This window comes from Urocitellus parryii, chromosome 4, assembly GCF_045843805.1.
Source record: "Urocitellus parryii isolate mUroPar1 chromosome 4, mUroPar1.hap1, whole genome shotgun sequence".
NCBI lineage: Eukaryota > Metazoa > Chordata > Mammalia > Rodentia > Sciuridae > Urocitellus > Urocitellus parryii.
This window is the reverse complement of record NC_135534.1, coordinates 13,050,869-13,074,002: the sequence shown is the minus strand read 5'-3', so window position 1 is coordinate 13,074,002 and position 23,134 is coordinate 13,050,869. Positions and strand designations below refer to the sequence as shown.

Below are 23,134 nucleotides of genomic sequence, written 5' to 3'. Positions count from 1 at the left end.
GAAGCAACAGTGGGATTAGATTTGATTGGCAGCATGTCATCCATACAATTGATGTTTCCTGTCACACTGCTACCCAAGAACATCACTTAAGTTGGGTTAGTGTGATTCTTCCATTGTCTAAATCCAGGAAAAAAGTGGACTCCTTGTGCTGGGGCAGAATCTTCTCCACCTTTGGAGAAGCTAAGTTGGGTCTTCACCTCTCCCCCCACAACTGCCCCATCATCTTGGTCCCTTTAGACCCTCAGCTCTTTGTGGGCTGAGCCCCCCCCCCACCAACCCGCAGGCACTGACAGGTCTTATTTTGGGGATATGGTGGCTGGGCACAGCTTTGCTTTCTCGAATCTGCCTGAACTGGGACTTGGCACAAACCCCCAGGAGGGATTTGGAGTCGTTTCCATGGTTACAGGGCCCACATGTATAGTATTCAGTATACACATTTTGTAAATAAAATGTTTTGTGGCTAGGGGTGTAGTTGACTTCTTCAAGAGGGGTTTAAATTATCTCTCAAATTCAGGTTCATGATTCTCAGAACAAGTAGAAAAACATTCTGGTGACAGAAGCTTCAGAATATTAATGAAGTTTTGAAGAAAAAGAAAAGTGAGGGAAGGATATAATGAATACAAAGTAATCAAAAGATGGTAATTAGTTACAAAAATAGATAAGCATGTCTTTACTACATAGTAAAATATTTTTACTTAATATTAATTATGTCATCAGTACTATTGGCATAATGGCCTAGCACTGTGAAAAGCACATTGAATTTATGTTTCGGGGGTTCCGGGGAGTTCTACCACTGAGCTACATCCCCAGTTCTTTTTGTTTTTATTTTGAGACAGGGTCTCTCTATATGCTCAGGGTCTATATGCTGAGGCTGGCCTTGAATTTGTAAACCTTCTGCCTCAGTCTCCTGAATGGCCACCATACTAGATAATTTATAAAATTAAACAATACTAATAAAAATAAATGTCAGGGTCAAAACTATATATAAATTAGAGGAAATATAAAAAGAGACGCAATAAATTTGGGATGAGAAAAAATTTTCTAAGCAATTGAAACCATTAATGAATAAATATTATGGGATAATAAATAAATATTCTTGTAAAAGAAATGATAAAACTCTTTACATTACAAACATATTTTTATAACAAGAGGCACCAAAAGTAAATGTGAAAGAAAAATAGCTCGCTGAAAAAAAAAAAACTATAATTGCATCACAGGACACAGATGGTGAGTTAGTATCACTCATATGAAAATATCAATATATAATAAGTAAGAAGATAAATAAGCTAATAATATGAACCATTAACTCACAAAAGAAGAAAAATGACAATAAACATACTTTAATGTAGAAAGGAAAACACTCCATTATTATGACTTCATCCATAAAATCGTTTACTAACAACTGAAACAGGTTTTAAGATCCAGCTTCTCAACATGGAATCAAGGACCCATCTCAGCTCCATGGTTTGCTGATTCTGCTTATTTTATTTCATTTTAAATCTAGTTCACTTGGAGACATACACATCTGCCGGTGATAAAGCAGGTCACCTGTATTCTCACAGATGTTCAGTAAGAGATGTTGAACACCTGGGTTAACATAAAAGCACCAGTTTTCAGATTCACCCCATGGAACTTCCAGATTACCATCTAATCTTCAACCAGGAAAATGGAAAGCCCTTAGTTCTTAAGTGACTTTTTCTAATTATTGTCCACATACAAAGGTGGATAAAGTGGACAATAGGTACACACACACACACACACACACACACACACAAATATGCATATCTATATACACACACTTACATATGTCAATTCATCCTTTGAATCAACACATATTTATAAAGTGTCTATGAGGGAGAACTGGATATAAACTTGATTACGATATAAACCTATTGAGGTGGGGAAGAGAGAAAGAGTGAGATTGTAAACGTTGAATCTCACCCAAGTGTATGTCTATCAGTGGCGTTTGCCCATACAAGGACTCACTGTCCTATATACCATGGTATTTTGCATGGCACAGGTGAAGAAGCAGAAGGCAAAGAAGGGAGATATTCATGTATTTCAACTTCCAGAAGAAAAAAAAATAGTTGTGACCCTTAAGGTGGATTTAACAAACAAAAAATGAAAACAAGCAAATGGGAGGAATAGCACTGGACAGGGAAGCAGGAATATGTGGTCTGCATCAAGGACTCATGGTGCCCACTTCAGTAATGTCCTCCAGCCCCTCACAGGTAAGGCTTCTTTGCCATTGTACTGCCCTGAAGATGGATGAATGACACTCGAGTCCTGTTGACCACCAAAGGCATGATTTATTTACTCAGCTTCCAATATTCTGCTAAAATTCCATTGGAATGCATCGCTGAGTTCCTGAGGGGGAATGGGAACATGATCCTGAGCTTTTATAGACAGAAAGACAGAGATAGAGAGACAGGTTAGAGTTGGATTCTGGCACTTTCCCAAATGGGGTTCTTGCTTAAAATTCAGAATAGATTTTTCTGGAACATTTTTCTCTTGATGTGACATCAAACTTCCTTAAAAAGGTGCAGCAGATGCTCTTTCTGTCACCGGAGGGTTTGGTGGCAGAATCAACACGACCTGTGAAACACATGAGAATGCAGGTGAGCGACCAAACTATGTCAGGCCTCCCTTCCCCACCCACTTATGTCATCTGCAGCGTCCACGCCACCCTCTCTGAATTCCATCCAGAGCAGCCTGGTGGGCTCTCAGGCGTTCCTCAGACCAGGCTGGATCCAGGAGCCTCACCCAGGGATGCTCTGGGCCTGAGATGTGGTGGCTGGGGCTGAGCCTTAGAGTGGATCCATCTTATGCATGGATGATGGTCCCTGAGGAGTCACCCCTAGCCCAGGTGCTATGGAAATGCCGGGCTGCTCCTCCAAGCCAGGTTACTCGTGCTGATGACAGTGCACACCCAAATCAGGATCTGCTGCCACAATAAAGCCCTACCGAACCCACACTGGCCCAGGGTGGCAGGAATTATCAGGAAACTACGGAATATTCTTCCACAAACTCAGCAGGACATGAAGCTTTGGGGGACAGTGGCAGAAGCAGGAAGACATGGAGACTAAACATCCAATGACTTGAAGCCACTGCTCTCCTGGATTCACTCAGGAGAGTAGAGGGAGCAGCAGCTACTGGCTCTCCAACGACTCCAGAGCAGAAGGGATCACACTTACATGCTGAGATTTTAAAGTTCCTAAAATCTGCCTCTATGCCCAAGTGCTTCTCTCAATGAGAATAAAATGCCTCATTCCATGAAATTACAAAATCTTTGTTAATTTCTGAGAAACTCACACATTTGGGGCCTTAATAATGAAAAACCCACTATGAGACTTCAGGTGATTTAGCTCCTGTCTCTTCTGTGGGGGAGTTAGTTGTGTGGTGTGGCCTGGGAGCCTCCAAAGAAGGCAAAGAGGCAAACAGAAATGAGAACCACAAGAGCAGTCTCATTAAACTGTTGTTCTATATTTGTCTGTGAGTTTTGCTGCCCAAGGGCCTTTGGGTAATGAAGCTAATGAGCAGCTATTGAGGTTTTACTAGCCACTTCTCTGGAACCCTCAATGTTTGGAGGCTCCTCCTGCCCTGTTATTCCTATAATTTCTTTCTTGGTTTCTTCTCTGTCCATTTCCCACTTTCCTCTCTTCGGATGACTTTCTTTCCACTTAGCCACCTGGCGAGTCTGCTGCAGGCCTCAGGTAACACAATGGCCAAATGTGCACAACTGGTGGAGAAGTTGGATGCCTCATTTTTCTTCATTAGGCCAGGGAAGGTTTTGTAGTAGAATAACAGAGTAAAGTCCGGCATTCTCTGGGGATCTCGTCACTGTAAAGTGTTTCCCTTCTTTGGATTTTAAAAGATGCCTTTTAAGAAGGTAAGGATGGGGAAACCTAGCCTTTCTTCAGCCACGGTGACAGGCGGAATTCTAAGATCACACTCAGTGACTCATATTCTTGTAATACGATGTCAATATGATGGGATATCTCTCCTGTGAGTAGTTTACTGATCACTTTGGCTTTGAGTATATCATTATTCTGGATGAACCTGACCTAATCATGTGAGCCCTTTAAAAAAGACTGAAAGAGAGCTGGGGGTATAGCTCACTTGGTAGGGTGCTTGCCTCGCATGCACAAGGCCCTGGGTTCAATCCCCAGCACCACAAACACACAAATAAATAAAAAGACTGAAAGAACTTGAGACATATGCTGTCCTACTGTCCTCAGAGAAGTATGTCTTGTGAGTCCAAGAATGGAACATGCCACATGAGCATGGAAGAGGGCTAGAAACTTCATATGAGATCATGGGCTCCACCAGCTCTGTGAATGCAGCTAATCTGTGTTTAGACTCTTGATCCTTGAAACTGAGATAATCAGCCTGTGCTGTCCTAAGCCTCCAGGTCTATGAAGTCGACCACACAGCAATAGAAAACTGGTAGAGATGTCTTCAATGACGGCCAATATACTCACCCCACCAGGGTTGCAGCAGGTCACTTTGCATCCAAAGGCAGCGACGAACACAGCAATGCAGAATTCCAGCACACTAAAAGTGAACATCACAGCATCTACACCCTAAAAATAAATTCATACCAAAGAAACATGAGGAATCCAGACAATATGTTCCTACATTTAAAATTAATAGAATGCCCAAAGAGAAAAAGTATGGGCCAGGAGTATAGAATTCTGGCTCCTAATTATGAACAACCATTGGCCAATTCTTGGAACACTGTATGTCACCTATTCTCTCACTTTTTTTGGCTGATGAAATAATCATCCCCCCTCTACCCCCCCCCCCGTTCTCTACATCTCAATGCTATTGTGGACACAGAATATGAAAGAGCTTTGAAAAAGTTGGTGGCAGGGAATTGTAAAGATTTTTCAAACACAAGTAACTCCATATAGTTAATGCAGTAATCAAATCTCACATCTTAAATATTCTAAGCAGAATAAAAATTCACCCAAGCAGTCCACATCCCCATTCTTAGAACTTGTAGATGTGTTAGATGAAATGGCAAAGAGAATTAAGCTTTCAGATGGAGGAAAAGTTGTTCATTAGCTGAAATGGGAGAATAATCCTGCACTGTTCAAGTAAACCCATCCTGCTAAGTGGAAGCAGGAGGCAGAAGACACAAAAGTCAAAGTCACTTTAAAATACGGCACCACTGGAAGATAGAAGCAATCTAACAAAAGAGGTGAAAGACCTCTACAATGAAAACTACAGAGCCCTAAAGAAAGAAATTGAAGAAGACCTTAGAGGGTGGAAAGATCTCCCATGTTCTTGGATAGGCAGATTAACATTGTCAAAATGGCCAGACTTCCAAAAGCACTTTACAGATTGAATGCAGTTCCTAGTTAAATTCCAAGGCCATTCTTCATAAAAAATAGGAAAAGCAGTCATGAAAATCATTTGGAAAAATAAGAGGCTCATAACAGCCAAAGCAATCATTAGTGAGATAAGTGAAGCAAGAGGCATAACAATATCAGACCTTAAATTATACTACAGAGCTACAGTAACAAAAACAGCATGGTATCGGCACAAAAACAGACATGAAGACCAATGGGACAGAATAGAAGACTCTGAGACAAACCCACATGAACATAGTTATCTCGTTCATACTAGACAAAGGTGCCACACACATACATTGGAGAAAAGATGTCCTCTTCAACAAATGGTACTGGAAAAACTGAAAATCCATATGTAGTAGAATGAAACTGAACCCCTATCTCTCAGTCTGCACAAAACTTAATCCCAAATGAATCAAAGACTTAAACATTAGACCAGAAACCCTCCACCTACTAGAAGAAAAAGTAGGCCCAACTCTCCACCGTGTTGGCTTAGGAACCGACTTCCTCAACAAGACTCCTAAAGCTCAAGAAGTAAAGTCAAGAATCAATAAATGGGATGGTCTCAAACTCAAAAGCTTCTTTACAATGAAGGAAATAATCAAGAGCGTGAAGAGAGAGCCTGCAGAATAGGATAAAATCTTGCCTCCTGCACCTAAGATACTGCATTACTCTCTGGGATATATAAAGAACTCGGAAAAACCAAATAACTCAGTCAGTAAATGGACAAAGAAACTGCAAAAGAAATACAAATCATCAGCAAACATATTTTTTAAATGTTCAACATCTCTAGCAATTAGAGATATGCAAATTAAAACTACACTGAGATTTCATTTTATTCTAGTCAGAACGGCAATTATTAATACAAGTAATAATAAATGTTGGCGAGGATGTACGGGAAAAGGTACCTTGTGGGACTGGAAATTGGTGCAACCATTCTGGAAAGCAGTATGGAGATTTTTCAGAAAGCTTGGAATAGAACCACCATCTGACCCAGTTATCCCACTCCTTAGCATATACCCAAAGGTGTTAAAATCAGAATACTCTAATGATGTAGCCACATCAATGTTTATTCACAATAGCTAAGGAATGGAACCAACCTAGGTGCCCTTCAACAGATGAATGGATAAAGAAAATGCGATACGTATACACAATGGACCATTACTCATTCATAAAGAAAAGTGAAATTCTGACTGGTAAATGAATGGAACTGGAGACTGTCATTCTAAGTGAAATAAGCCAATCTCCCCAAACCAAAGGTCAAATGTTCTCTCTGATATGCAGATGCTATCACACAACAAGGGGTGGCCACAGGAAGAACAGAAGTTCAGTGGATTAAACAAAGGGGAGGGAAGGAATGGAGGGTAGAAATAGGAAAGAAAGTGGAATGAATCTAACATAACTTTCCTATGTACATCTATGAATATACCACAGTGAATCTTCACGTCATATACCTACACAAGACTGGGAATCCTAATTAGAATAAGATATATTTCATGTTTGTATAAGTATCTCAAAATATATTCTACTGTCATCTATAACTAAAAAGAACAAATTAAAAGAGAGGATGACAAGGCAAGGGACCTTGGTTGTCTCTAGAAGTTAAGGAAGGGAAAGAAACAAATTCCATACGGACTCTTCAACAAGTGAAAAAAGTTTATTGCTTTTTTTGGAGCCAGCAACCTCCCACCTCTCGAACCATATGGTTCAACCATATGCTTGAACCATAGTGTCCCATGACAAAAGGAAGCACTCACAGTTAAGATGGACATGATCAGGGAACAGTCCTCTACCACCATATCATGGATACACTGATGGTATTCAAATGACAAGATGCTCAAGCTGGATATACTGAGCATGATCCCCGACGCAGCCAGCACAGAGCTGGCTATGTTCAATCCTAGACTGGCTTGGACCTGCAATAGGAATAAAAATCAGTTAAGCTACCCAATAATGTCATCGGCTGTATCTCCATCAATCACTTCGAGCCCTCCACCTCTTTCCCAGCACCATCCTATCTTGATCATTTCAGTAGTCATTATAGTAGAGATTGTATTTCTGCATAAAATTATATATTTTATATATAAAATAGTAGCCATGATTTCAATGTTTTTTTTTTCTTTATAGTAGTTTATTCTCTTGTCAAAATACTAATATCATCCAGTTATTTTCAGGATAAAATTTCCAGTGACTCCCATGTGCACATAAACTCTGAACAGAATTAATAGAGATTTCAAAGACCTTTATATTTTAGCTAGAAATCCATGTCTTGCATTCAGGTGTCTGCCACAGGTACCTGACCGATCTTTTTCTATATTCTGCCAATGTGTCAGGCCTCTATGCCTTTTGTATATTCTCTCACTGTATTCCTTTTTCCATATTTTCTCCTCACAGTGGAAGAACAGAGACTTTTTATAAGAACTAAAATTGCTTAGGAAAGTGTGAAAGATTTACTGGGTTACAGCACCAGACACATTTCAATAGTTTAAGTCAGTAAACATGAGGGAGATAGACCAAGGTCAGGTTTGGAGAGATCATACTGATCATGCTCTAGAGTTTATTTATCTGTTGAGCAATAATAATTCAAATATGGCCGTTAGCCAAGGAAAACATTTGTTGAGATCTAGGCTTCTTTCTTTCTTTCTTTCTTTTTTGCTTTGAGAAAGACATATTGGCATGAACATTATGTGTTAAATGATTCTTATATAATAAATCTTATTCTGAGTTTCTTTTTTTTTTTTGCAAACTCAAAACATTTTCTGGATGTAGTTGAAATGTACTCATCAATAAGTCAATAAGTATTAGGCCACATCAATACTTGGTACTACTGTTGTCAGGGGCTGGGTCTCAAGCTTCAAGATTTGAACCCACTTGACATTCCTTCTCAGGGTTCCTCTGTATCTTCATGAAGAGCCCTCACCTTGCCAAACTAGTTGGTCTTATGTCGGTAATTCCATTATCAGCCAATTATTCGACTATAGCTTTTGAAAGACAACTCCAACTCATTATTTCTCCTGAAGTTTTTAAACAAAGTCTGATTTGCAAATATCTCTGAATCCGTCGGCTGCCTGCTCATTTTACTAATTGTTCCCTTTGCTAAGCAGGAACTTTTTAGTTTGATGTTATTCCACTTGTTTATTTTTGCCTTTATGCCCATGCTTCTGGTTTTACAGCCACAAAATCATAGTTAAACCAATTTACAGGGGTTTTGTCCCTATTTTTTTAAGGAGTTTTATGGTTTCAGGCCTTAATTCTATATAAGAATATATGTCCCCCTTTGGATTTTTATATAAAATAGACTCGACTAACTAGTTGCCATAAAACAAGCTACCTACACATAATGGTGGTCGTTTTGGATCCAGAAATTAATTTGGAAAAAAGGACATCATTGCAACATTGAGTTTCCTTTACCTCTTCATAGTTTATCCCTTCATTTGTTTTATATAGCTCCTACATAGACATTATAAACGTCTTTTTACACATATTGAATATGATTGCTTGGTTACATTTTGTTATTATAATTTTAACATTAAAAAATTCAGCTGTTCATTAGCTTGTGTTTGAATGTGTATGTGTATGTGTGTGTATATGCATGCACATGTGTTATACACACACATACATTTGACTTTTGTATTTTGGCCATATACATGGGGAATAGTGCCATTGAGTTTAAATCCTCATTATTTTTCTATAGGTTCATTTAGATAAACTATGACCATAATAGGGTCACCCATAAGTAATTATAGTTTCATCTCTTTCCTTTCTGTTCATCTTTTTTGCTATTTCTTACCTAATTGCCCTGTTTGGGTCTCTAATGTAAATACTGTGTGCAAACTGTATAACTTACAAGATATATACATTTTCAAAATATATAAGGAATTCCTACAAATCAATGCCAAAGACAAATAAAAATGTAAATTTAAAATAGACCTCTTTCCAAAGAAGATGCACAAATGGCCAACAAATATAAGACCTGGTGCTTAATATCACTAATTATGAGTAAAATTCAAATCAAAGCCACAATTATGTATCCTCTCCTACCTTTGGGGATGGTGATCATTAAAAAGACAAAAGATAGCACGTAACCATGAGGATATAGAGAAAATAAATCCTTCTTCACTGAATGTATGGATACAGCCATAATGGAAAACACTATGAAGTTCCTAAAAAAACTAAAAATAGAACCATCACATGACCCAGAAATCACTTCTCTGGACATATACTCAAAGGAAATGGAAACAGGATTTCATAGAAAGCTGCACTTCTGTGCTTATCTCAGCGTCATTCAGAATAGCCAAGCCACAGAAACCACTGAAGTGTCAGTTGGTGGATGAAGGAAAAAGAAATTGTGATACTCATCTCTAAATATCGACACCACCTGTGGATACCTATCACAACATGTATGTATAAGTACGATGGAGTATTATTCAGACTTTTAGGTGTAGGATATCCTGCCATTTTCAATAACAGGAATAATCCTGGGTCCAATGATTCAAACACTTGAATGTGGAACACAAAAACATTGCATTCATAGACACAGAGAGTAGAATGGTGGTTAGTAGGGGCAAAAGGGTGAGGAAACATGGTAGATGATGATCAAAGGGCATAAGATTTTAGTCACAAAGAATGATGATGTTCTAGAGAGATAATACACAGGGTGGTATTTATAATCAATAGTAATGGATACTTGAAATTGGACAAAAGAGTAGATCTTAAGTTTTCTCATCACATTCAGGAAAAAAGGTAACTATCGGAGGAGAATAATGTATTAATTAGCCTGTTTGTGGTGGCAATCAGTTATTTGTGTGTGTGTGTGTGTGTGTGTGTGTGTATACATATACAGACACACACACACAAGAGTATCTTGAATGTATACATTTTAATTAAAAATCATGTTTAAAAATAAAATGAAGTTACACCTAAAAATCTGTTTTCTGCCATTGACATGTGACAAAGAGGATGATCACTTCATCCTCTTTGAACAGGAAAAAAAGAGGAACTATTACTCACCAGACCTTTGGTAGTTCTGATTGCAGCTGCAATTGAAAAAGATCCTGAAATAATAAACTAGGAAGAAGAAGAGGAAGAGGGAAAAGAAGAAGATGATGAAGAAGAAGGGGAGAAAAATTTAAACAAATATATAAAATCATGAATTACTAAACGTTATCCATAAATTAGACAGATATGTTAAGCAGGTCAATTATTACAGAAGAAACACGTTTACAAATAACTGTTTTTTTTCCCCCCAGAAACAACAGAGGAATTCTACCAGATGTATTCTTACAGGGATTTACCAAACTTTTCAAAAAATATCTAAGTGCAATGATATCAAAATCGCTCGAAGCTGGGCCTGGTGGCACATCCCTGTAATCCCAGTGGCTCTTGCAAGTTCAAGGTCAGCCTCAGCAACGCAGCGAGGCCCTAAGCAACTTAGCAAGACCCTGTCTCTAAACAAAAAATAAGAAAGTGCTGGGAATGTGGCTCAGTGGTTAAGTGCCCCTGGGTTCAATCTCTAGTACTCTGCAACCCCCCACATAAAAATTGCTTGAAAGCATTGAAAAATAGATTCCAAATTCCAGATATGAAGTAACCCTAATATGGTACCAAATTGAATAAGATATTAAAAACAAAAAGAAATAGAAAATTATTCTAATTTGAAATATCTTTTAAAAGTTGTAAATGAATAGCAAAGAAATAAATTAATAAGAGTAAATTAATAGCAAAGAAAAATTCAAATTTCTTATTAAATGATGACTAGAATACATTAGTTCATTTGGTTTCATCAGTTGGGAAATTATCTTCCATTTAGCTAAAATGGCCAAGGTCAACTCAGAGTCTTTTACTTCAACTATTCAGTGGTTTGTGTCTGTATATACTTTTCAAGTTCAATTTTAGATGTCTCAAAATTTCATATTAATACCAGAATTGATTGGCTTAGTGAAATAGTTTGATTAACCTCCTCAACAAACTTCTAATACCAAGACAGAATAATTCATGGAAACTTAATCACCCTTGGGCCAAAAAGTAGCACAAAGAATTAGCTGTTTCATTACATGAAATAAAACATGAATATATGTGATTTTTTTTTCAAATGCATTTTTAACTTTGAAATATTATCATAATTTATGGCATTAATGAATTTAAGACGAAAATTAACTTTGTAATTGCTTTTTGTATTTGCAATATTGATAAGCCAATAAGATTCACCATTGCTGTCAATAAAGATCAAATTATAAATACTGTTATATATAAATAACATTGTTGTTAACAAATATAATTATTTATATTTTAGATATAATTATTTGTAAAATATAAATAATAAGTATAAATAATTGTAAGATATAAAGAATTCAATTTTACACAACATGATAGAACATTTTTGGAAGTCTAAAAGTTTTTTCATGTTTAATAGGGAAAGCCGAGGACCATCACATTAAAGTCAAAATCACGATGAGATTTTGCAATATGCAATATCACTCTGAATACATTAACTAAAATAATTAAAAATAAGAAAAATATTTGGAACAAAGATCTAAATTAGTATTATTTATGAATATCCGTTGAACAGCAAATATCCAAGATTCACAATTGAGAGGTACTATAAAGGGTAAGAACATTTAGTATGGCACAGGGAAAGCATCATACACACACACACACACACACACACACACATAATCAATATTTGTGTTGGTGTTTTTGAAGATAGGATTGTATAAAAGTATATCATTTACCATAGCAAAAATATACACAGTTGGCCCTCCAGATCCACAGGCCTACATCCACAGATAAGGAGGGCTGAGGGATGATTTAGGACACTTGAGCAGTCCCAGATTCTCCTTTTGGCAACTCTAGGAGTCCTGGATCCCTCCCGCTACGGCTATTGAGGGATGAACTGTATATACATGTGCACTCTGTGTTCAAAGGTATCTCATGGGGAAAATCTTAACAGAAAATGTGAAAATGCCTATGAATAAAACTACAATATTCCAAAAGAATGCAAAAGAGCACTTGGATAAACCAGTGAGGGGATACTTTTATGCTTATGGAATTCTACTCAAGGACATGTAGGTTGATGGGTAATTAAAGAGGTCAAAATAATAAATATTTATAATTGTTTCTTGGTGTTGGTACTTGTACAGTGTAAGGGAAAAGGAGGTGTTGTACAGGTGGAGCCTGAAAATAAAATTGAAAAAGTAATGGAAGGTGGCAGCAAGAGACAATCATCCAGTTAAGCTAAAGCTCATCTAGTGGGCACACCTACAATACTCTAGTGGTTCCTCAGTGGACCAATGCAGCTCCTGAACCTGCCCCACGCATAGGCAGCCTAAACTACATAGATTTGTTACCAAAACGGGCTTGGTAAGGAAAGGAAAAAGGAGTCAGAACACTCGACAGGTTGGATGTGTGCAATTATGGGATTATATTGACGCTACTGAAGCCCAATTCCTGTACCAAATAGTGGGATAATCTTGGGCAAGTTACGTAACCTCTCCAGGTTCCAGTTTCTTTATCCGTACAAGAGCTTACTGACAATGCTCCCTCCAAAGTTTGTAGTGATGGTTTGAAGCAGAATTACACATATAAAATATTAAGTAGAGTGCTGAGATCATGGTAAGATTTTAATAAAAAGTTTGGCTTGGCAATAGTAGTATTTGACCTTTAGTGTTGCGCAACATCCCAGAAGTAGAACAGCTCTTAAAATTCTTCCAATTTTGCAACACTGCAGGAAACTGAAGAGGAAGGACAGAAACCAGGTATATAATAAAACTTTGAACTCTCTCAGGCTCAGATTTACAGGTTAAGTGGAAACCCCACAACATTCAAATGGTCTCCCTTATTCTAACATTGATCCAGTTTATAAATTTCATTTTTTTTCCTCCTCAGTAGATGAAACTTGATATTTTATACTTATTTTTAACCTTCAATTCTTAGGAATGACTCTGTTGTGTTTTATCTGGGGGAAAAGTTTTTAAAGTTTTTAAAGTTCTAGTTTCATTCCGTTTTACTTGTAGGTATTACTAAACATAGAAAAAATAAAAGTTTATATAACAGCTGTTCTATTTTCTAAGGGAACAATTTCCTAAGATTTGATAATTGATGGGTGAGACACACTACATGGCCTATATATCAGGCAAGTGTCTCTTCTTCCTTGCAAAAGGAGGCGTCCCTCAATTTGCTCAGTTTCTCTTGAATTTCAAGGAAATGTGAACCCTTCCCAGCCATGGAGGTGAATCTTGATTAGTTCAAGCAAATAATGGCAAGTCCATTATTCTTTAATTTGAGAACAAGTAATTTAAAGTTTGATACATTCTGCCAACAATCCTTGATGAAGTCCTTACTAACCCTGGAAATGATTAGCCACTACGGTCCTTATTCTAGTTTGGTATTTTGCTCCTTTCTGCTATCATATATTTTAATTCATGTTTATAGAACATTTAATCTGTCAACTTCCTGAGTTGCATATTATTATTATCATTTTAAATAGGAAAAAACTGAGCTAAAATAACATTAAGATATCTTTCTCAAACTTAAAAAATGTAAGTCAGGGAATGTAGTTTTCTGATAGAGCACTTGCGTAGCATGCACAAAGCTCTAGGTTCAATCCCCAGGACTTTAAAAAAATTAAGAAATAGCTGGTCTGGATGGTGCACACCTATAATTTTAGTGTCTCAGGAAGCTGAGATAGGAGGACCCCAAGTTCAAGTCCAGCCTCAGCAATTTAGTGAGGCCCTAAGCAACTTAGTGAGACCCTGTTTCAATCAATCAATCAAAAGGGTAGGGGATGTAGCTCAGTGGTAAAGCACCCCTGTATTAAATCCCAGCATTCCCCCACCAAAAAAAAAATTAAAGAGATACAGGATAGAGTCAAGATAGGATTCCAGAACTTGGGATATTAACAATATTAACATTGACATTATCTCTAATTATAACAGAAAGTACTCACCATCACCGACCCCCAAACTGGGTATGCTGTGTTAAATAAAATGGGGTGTGGTTCATAAAATGGCACCAGGACACTCATCATTATTATTCCCAAGCTGAGGTTTATCAGGGCAATAAGAATCTGCACAACCTAGAAATTATTAAAAAAAAAAAAACAAAAAAGCAAAAACTGATCATTCACCATAAAAAGAGTGTCCATGACATCCTCTTTCCAACCACTAAGTCACCCTCATTCTCTGCCTTTTCAAATACCCAGATGACCTCTTGTCACCTTTCTTCACATAAAGAACTCTGCTAACTTCCCACAAATTATCCCTCAGAATATTGACCATTGTCCCAGTGATTTCAAGGTTAGAAGGGGTGTGCCCAAACTGCCCTGAGCTGCTTTTCTGATATCCATGATGCTACTTCTACCAACAGTGGTTGCTCTCCTTTGCCACACACTCAGACAGGGGTCACCCAGGGATTTGGGAGCAATTATTCCAGCAAGGAGAAGTAACCTGAAGAAAGGAGAGTATGTACAGGGGAAGAAAAAATGATTGCTGATTACAACACTTAGTGGGGGTCTGGGACCTGAGAACAAATGTATGAATACAGGGTTCTAAAACCAGGGGAGTGGGAGCACAATCACCCTCATGCATTACAACGGATCCAAATATTTTTTAAAAAAAAATTATCAAAATTTTGGGGATGGAGCAAAACCGGTGCTTTGAGGGAAATTCATAGCACTGAGTGTACAAATTAGAAGAGATTTAAAATCCGTCATCTAAGCTTTCACTTTAGGAAACAAGAAAAAAGAGAGCCAATTAATTCCAAAGTTAACAGAAGAAAAAAATGATTAAAAAATTAGATCAGAGGTCAGCGGAATGGAAATGGGAAATCAATAGATAAAATCAACAAAAGCAAAAGCTGTTTTTAAAAAAGTTAAATGAAATTAATAAGCATTTAGCCAGGCAAACTGAGGAGGAAACAAGATCCAAGACACAAAGTACTGATACCAGAAATGAAGGGGAGGCGTCACTACAGATACCATGGGGCATTCAAAGATACTAAAGGAATACTGGGAGCAAGCCCACGCCCACACTTGTGATGACCCCGGTAGAAGGAATCCTGATTGAACACAGAATGTACCAAAACTCATAAAGAATAACATGCTTTTTAAGTCCAACTATGTAACTCTGGAAAAGCAAATCATGCTGCCAGTAAAAGATCAGTGGTTGCTAAGGGTTGCGGGAAGGAAAAGAAGAATATGTAGAGCACAGAGGAATTTTAAAGAAGTGTGACTAGTTTGTCTCCATGCTAGTGGTGCATACATGTTACTGTATGTTTTCCCAAAGCCACAAAATGTACAAAACCCTGAATGAAACCTCATGTCCATTAGGAAACTTTGCTAACAATGTCGTGTCCATCTAGATTCATCAATTGTAACAAATGCACCACTCGTGAGGGAGGTTAATTAAGGGGAAGTTATGCATGTGTCGGAGCAGGATAGATCTGTAGGTACATATTAGAAAATTTTGCTGTGAACTTAAAAACCACTCTTAAAAAGTCCATTTAAAATACATATTAATATGTTAAAAATGAGCCCTCGTGTATGTCAACATATAACATATTTCACCAAAAAAACCCTGTATTTTTCCAAGACAAAAAATAAAATGGTGGAATACAAAAAAAAAAAAAAATCCAAACTGTTCACAATGGCTTTTTTTTTTTTTCCCAGTAGCTTGACGTTTGGAGTGGAAATAACCTCCATTCTCAATGTCCTTTCATCTGCCCTAATCTGTTCTTTAACTCTCCATTTCTTTCAGGTGTATCCACCTAAGAGTCCAGATCCAAGGGCTTGGAGGATAGATTGTTTTCATTTTCTGAGGAGCAGGATAAGAAAAGGAAGCAGAGAGACAGATATAGGGACAATAAGGTCCATCTGTTACCAGACAGGCCTATGACAGGGACCTCAGCTACCATCCAGAGCCTCTTCTTTGGCTGCTCTCCACCGGGGTGAAGTATAACTCTCCTGGATGACCCACAACCTGGAGTGGATCTGGACGTCATCATACCTCAAATGTATTGAAATCATGATGTGATGGAGCATTTTAACATTTTTCAAATGGTAAGGCCTGAAGACCAAAATCAGGCACCCATGATTCTAGGTCTGGTTGATGTATTACCAGGCAGTGAAACAGAGTATGTGGTATTGGGTTGATAGGTGTGAGTTTCTCTCAGATCCACCACTGACTTACCCCAAGGACTTTGGGTTCTCCCCTCAAGAACTTCTCTTGCATCTCTTTCCATAGCTGGGAGCGTAGAGCCCTTGACTGTCCCAGATGCACAGCAGAGCCAGCCTCCAGGGTGGTCTGGTCTGTTCCTTGCACGGTTGCCATGGCAACAGAAACAGTGCTAGAATAAGAAATGAAATTTCTGTGACCAGAGGGGGACACGGCACTCTGAGGCAGATTTCTTCCTATCTGCAAACTCTGGACTGTGGTCCCATTATAGATGATAGCTGTTTGCGCCAGAAAAGTGGAAGAAGCAACCGATTAAGGAGGGGAAGTGGAGAGAGAGAAAGAGAGAGAAACCCCTGTGTTCAGGTGCACAATATCTTCACATGTTGAGTGGAAGCTTACTGAGGTTCTTCAAGGCACAGTTGATTCTGACATCACTTCTGCTTCACTCAGACCCCATGAAAGAATAAAGTTTGAAGGCGTGTTCTCTCTTACTGGTAGCCCAACATGCAAAAGATGTTGTGATGTCTAAACATGCTATATTCAGGTAACTGATCCAGATTTAGATGGAAAGGATTATCTACCTAAATTTATCATTGACAGATCAAGAGAACTCCATTACTATCTAGAAATAAGTTGATGGAAATCAGTAGGAGGAAGCTCAGATAATGAGAAATATAAAACTATAAAATTTAAAGACATACAATTTATAAAAAATAAAATAATTTAATTTAATAATTTAAACCATTAGTTTTAGTAGCATACTCTCAAATTTATAGAAAGCAATAAAAGGAAAGTACAAAAGGATACATCATAAATAATAAAAAGTAATACTATAAAAATTAAAACAAAAGGAGTAATAAACAAGGAATGCATAATACGAATGAATTTAAAAGAGTTAAGGACAGGAATTGAATGTAACCAAAAAACAAAACAAAACAATGCTTGTTCTCTTTTCTTGTAGAAAATTTCAAAAAATAATTTGGAGACAGAATTAAAAATTTATTTAAAAAATAAAACCGAGAAACAACTAACGTCCCTATAAATCAGGGGGAATGATTATTAATAAAAATTGTATTAGGATGAATTTGTGGGGAATTTTAGAGTTTCAAAGAAACTGGACACCTGGCCACAGAGGTCTAAATCATAAACTATCATTTATAAACCTGGAACTGAATGTATCAGTTGATAGCTGGAACTACCCTAGAGAAATATCATTCTAAGAAACATAGAAAACAGGAATAAAGGAGAAATCAAATCCAAAACACATTTGCTGAGACAGCAATCTGTTTTGTAATACACTAGAGTCCACGAAGAAGGGAGAAATCCCACAAATTAAGGTCATTTGGTTATATGATCACAAAGACCACTTGTTTCTAGGTAAAATGTTTCTCTGAGTGTCTTATCCCTCATCAGAGGAGAGTGTCCTTGTTCCACTTTCCCCTGAGTCTATTTCGGATCTCCACAATGCTCATCATCTTCAAGGTGTCTTCCTTTAGCACATCTCCTCCCCAGAAGCTTCAGCTGGTGGGTGGGGTGTCCCATGAATACGGCCACAGATTGTTGGAGGACCAGGTCAGACCACAGTCTGTCACAGGACCGGGCGAAGTGCATTGACTGGGAACTCTGACTTAACCCTTGTCTCTCCCAGATTCTGCGTGCAGCAGACCTTAACTGTCCAATTATAAAAACAACAATTCAGAGAGAATAAAGGACATAGAAGAAGAGACATTGAGAACACGTAAGATATTTGGCCAAAAGTTTAACATAATACTTACTGTTTTCCAATGGCCATGCATTTGGAGAACAAAATAATCAACCTCCCACAGCACTCAGCTTTAGCCTTGAGGAAACCTTAGACCTTTCCTTGCCCCCATCCTCTACAGCAAGGACTGCTTCTCAAATGTTCTAAATGTGCATTTCAGGGAGCACCCAACCCACCCCAATCCAGAATACCAGCTTATGCCATGACAGGTGACCTTATTTTTTTTTTAATCCTCCTACAACCGGGAATTCTAGAACCAATAACTGAAATCCATCATCCCCAAAGTCAAGGAAGGACATCTACCTTCTTCCAGCCTGCAGGGCCTGCTGTGTCGGCTGGGGCCCAGGCTCTGGGAGAGCACCTCAGGTTCTTGGTGCAGATAGAATGAGTTCCCCACGATCCACACTTCACTCAATTTCAATCTTCATTCTTCTTCTAGTAGCTTTCTAAATCCTAAAGGCTGTGCTGTGAATTTCTGAGAAACACAACTAGTTCCTTTTTTTTCCCTTCTGCAGAGTTGGGGATCTAATCTAAGTCCCTATGCATAGTTCCTTTTTTATGTCGGAAATGCACAATGATTTGGGGTCTGTTCAAGGGTGCGTGCATCTATTGTGTGAAATCTGCTGAACTGGCTGCCTCATCAACTGGTCATGGACTGAAACTTCTGAAACTATGAGCCAAAAATAGACCTTTCCGTCTTTATTTTTTTGTGTGTGGGGGATTGGAGAGGTACCAGGGATTAAACTCAGGGACACTCAACCACTGAGCCACATCCCCAGCCCTATTTTGTATTTTCTTTAGACACAGGGTTTTACTTAGTTGCTTAGCTATTGCTGAGGCTGGCTTTGAACTTGTGATCCTCCTGCCTCAGCCTCCTGAGCCACTGGGATTACAGGTGTGCGCGCCACTGTGCCTGGCCCTTTCCATCTTTTAAGTTGATTATTTCGGGTATTTTGTTAAAGAAATGGAGAACTGACTAAAATATACACAAAACTAATTTATATGCAGTTTAGAACCCTTTTGGAAAGCCCTTTTTTTGCAATTTCACACATTTCTGGGTTACCTTTGTCTTCCTACATAACTATGTGTTACTATTTTATACATAAGTTAAATTTATAATTAAAATGAAATTATGCTGCTGGAGATTCGTCATTAATCTTCACAAAACAGCAACAAGTTGGTCACACAGCAATAATTAACACAGCACCTTCCTAAGTACCATCTGATATTGCATGACCTTGTTATTCTCCTGAACCTAAGATTCTCATCTTCAAAATGAAAACAATGCTCATTGTACATGGAGGAGGAAAGTGAAACGGTGTTCATTTTTTATTAATTCAAGATTTTTATTAGAGAAAAATTGCCATGTGCTGCAGATACAACGGTGAGAAATGATAGCAAAAATCTCTTCTCTCAGAGTTTATGGAGTCCTGGGAAATAGAGACAAGCGAATGTATCAGAAGATTTATTTCTCTGCAAGGTAAAGCACCCTGAGACCTCCTAGGAGATCCAATTACTCAACCTTGGGGATGCAGAGGATGCTTTGGAGGTGGGGATCTCTAACTGGAGGCCAGAGCAGGAGACACCAACTGGAAGGAGAATGAGGGACAGAGGGTTTTCCAGACAAGCTGGGAAAATGAAGAAAAGCCACAGGACAAGGGAGATCACCATCACTGAGCAGCAAAGAAATAGAAAGAGCTTCAAAATCAGACCAGAACCGAGGGAGAGAACGAGAAGAGTGAGATCACCTAGGCACCTTTGGGACTCTCTCAGTGAGTCTGTGCTGCTGTAACAGAGTCTCAGGGTCTAGGTGGCTTATGGAAAAGAACTTTATTCCTTGTAGTTCTGGAGGTGAGAAGTGCATGGGCTAGCCTGGCCAGGTCTTTCTTCTTTTTTATTGGTGCATATTAATTATAGAGTATGGTGGGTTCCATTAGGCATATTTGCATGTACATAAACACACAATTTGATCAATTTCACCTCAGTACTCTCCCCACCTTCTCCTCCCTACTCACAATCTTCTCCCTCTGCCATAACAGTCACCCCCACCTGCATTCATGGAATTCACTTTCCCTGTATCTTCTCTCTAGTCTTCACATATGAGGGAAAACATATAGTACTTTTTCACTTGTGACTTGAAAACTATGGTTTTTAGTTCTATCCACTTTTCTGCAAATAGCATACTTTCATTCTTCTTTATGATCGAATAAACCTCCTGTGTGTGTGTGTGTGTGTGTGTGTGTGTGTGTGTGTGTGTGTTACTTACATTTTCTTTATCCATTCATCTCCTTTTGGACCACAGCTGGCTATTTGTGAACCATACTGTGATAAACACGGGTATCTATGTATCTCGAATGTATGGTAGTTCTGGTGAAGTCTGTCTTCCTAGTTGGAGGAGCCCATCTTCTCATTGTATCCCCACATCACAGAGATCAGAGAGATAAGGAAAGCTGTTGTGTTTCTCCTTTTGGAGGCACTAATTTCATCTACAAGAGCACCATCCTGGGCTGGGGATGTGGCTCAAGCGGTAGTGCGCTCGCCTGGAATGCCCGGGGCGCTAGGTTCGATCCTCAGCACCACAAAAAAAAAAAAAAAAGATGTTGTGTCCACCAAAAACTGAAAAATAAATATTAAAAAAAGAACACCATCCTAATGTCATATTCACATACTGAAGTCCCTAGTTCCTACCTCCTAATATCATTGCAGTGGAGGTTGGGAGTTCAACAGATGATTTTGGGGAGGATACAAGCATCGGTCCATAGCAAAGTCTTTGAACTTTGCTCTGTGATTAGTAGGGATTCTTAAAGAGTTCTTAAAGTCCTTCAACTTAGTGAATTCAAGAATGTATACATTTGACAGTGATTTATGTTTACTCTGCCCCAGCCTATATTCTTTAGATGTAGACACTTTAGATTTCACAGCCAAGCTCTGAGGTAGATACCTGTGATGGTTTTGATCTGGAATGTCCCCCAGAGTCTCATGTGAGTAGAGATGGGGCTTTTACACAGTGATTGGCTCATGCAGGCTCTGACCTCATCCAGTAGACAGAAAACCAAATGGACCACAGGGAGATGGGACCTAATTGGAGGAAGTAATGTCTAGGGACACACACTGAGAAGGTTGCTCTTCTCCCCCATTCTCCTATCTCTCTCTATCTCTTCATTTGTCTCTGCTTCCTGGCTACCAAGACCTCAACAGCTTTCCTCCACTCTGCCCTTCTGCCATGATTTTTGCCTCATTACAGGACACAGCAATGGACTGAGCCAACCATGGATAGAATCTCTGAAACCATGAGCCCAAAACAAACTTTTCCCCCTCTGAGTTGTTCTTGTCAGGTATTTTGGTCACAGTGATACAAAACTGACTAGCGCATTTCTTCTGGATACTTTGAAGATATTTTCTTTATCTTTGATTCTCTGCAGTTTGAATACAATATATCTGAGGCATAATAGTACTGTAAATTATTGTTCATGTTCTGCTCTGAGTTTTCAGGGTCTGTGGCTTGAAATCTGTCACTGAATTTGGAGAAATCTCAGTCATTATTTGTCTTCCAATGTTTCATCTGTTCTTTTCTTGCTTCTTTGTCTGGTATTCCCAATTTCTGTTACAATTTTTGTATTTGTCACACAATTTTTTAATACCCTGATATATACATTTTTTTTCTTTTGGCCTATTATTTGACATATCCTCAAGCTCACTGATTCTATTCAAGTTACTGATATGTAACTGAAACCCATTCTTCATTTCTATTACAGAGTTTTTGATTTCTAGCATTTGTTTTTCATACTTCCTTAAAGAATCCATATCTTGGTTTACATTGTTCATTTATTCCCCATATTTTATACTTTCCCCATTATAATACAATATTCATCATAATTATTTTAAGTTCCTGACTTGATCATTCTAAAATTTCTACTGTATTCAAGTCCTCTTCCGTTCCTTGCTTAATCTTTTAAACATTGTTTTGCTTTAATATATAGCATAATTTTTATGAGTATTGGACATGATGTGCTACATAAAAGAAATTGAAATAGATAGGACTTTTCTGTGAGTTATTACCTTTGTATAGATAGAAGTTGCATTTATTGTTTGCTATACTTTTTTCCATTAAAGGTTAAAATTTACATGTGTCCTTGCTTTGAATACCCCTATTTTATTTGGGTTTCCCTAAAATTACTGCTTAACAGTATTTTTTGGATACCCTCAAAGAGCAAATGTTTGGTTTACATTAATTAATTTGTGAAGGAGAAGAGAAAGACAAAAATGGCTAGTGTTGAGAGCCACAGCCAAAGGGGCCCCAGCAAACTTTCAGCTGCCAGCAAACTTCCAGCTGCCGGCTGATGATTGACTCACAGTGGCCCCAGCAACATCTAGCTGATTGGCTCCTCTGAGGTCATGTTCATTGGGCTGTTTCCCTGCCCTTCAGACTGCCAGCTGATGATTGGCTCACAGCGGCCCCAGCAACATCTAGCTGATTGGCTCCTCTGTGGTGATGTTCATTGGGCTGTTTCCCTGCCCTTCAGACTACAGAACTGCTCATTGGGGGACTTCTTTGGCTCCGCCCACGCGACCTAGCCAATCGGCCTCAAGAGCAGGAGGATTGTGGGAGGTGGTTGTTGGTGTGGGGGTGAGAGGCTTGTGGAAGCCGGTGGTGGCAGTTGGGCTCTGAGGGTTTTTTCCTTTGGAGCTGTTTTGTTTGGCGTTTGTAGTTCTAAAAATAAAGTTAGTTTCTTTTGACAAGTGGCTCCTGAATTGTGCCCAGCCAGACTGCGGCATTTGGTGGCTCGCACGGGGAGCGACTGAGGGTAAGTAAACTGCTCGCCCCTGAGGGCAGGGCGAGAGGATGGGTA

At 38.5% G+C, this 23,134-nt stretch overlaps 1 protein-coding gene across 1 annotated transcript; it reads right to left on the bottom strand.

Annotated features, from left to right (window-relative positions):
• Positions 1-2,307: 2,307 nt before the first annotated feature.
• Positions 2,308-18,795, bottom strand: LOC113198796 (membrane-spanning 4-domains subfamily A member 4A-like). The gene is made up of 7 exons (XM_026411641.2): positions 18,588-18,795; positions 16,538-16,694; positions 14,299-14,427; positions 10,365-10,421; positions 7,112-7,270; positions 4,482-4,583; positions 2,308-2,595 (listed from the first exon to the last, which is right to left on the bottom strand). The coding sequence occupies exons 2-7, from the start codon at positions 16,676-16,678 to the stop codon at positions 2,533-2,535; spliced, it is 651 nt and encodes a 216-aa protein (XP_026267426.1). The 5' UTR covers positions 16,679-16,694; positions 18,588-18,795; the 3' UTR covers positions 2,308-2,532.
• Between the last annotated feature and the right edge of the window lie 4,339 nt (positions 18,796-23,134).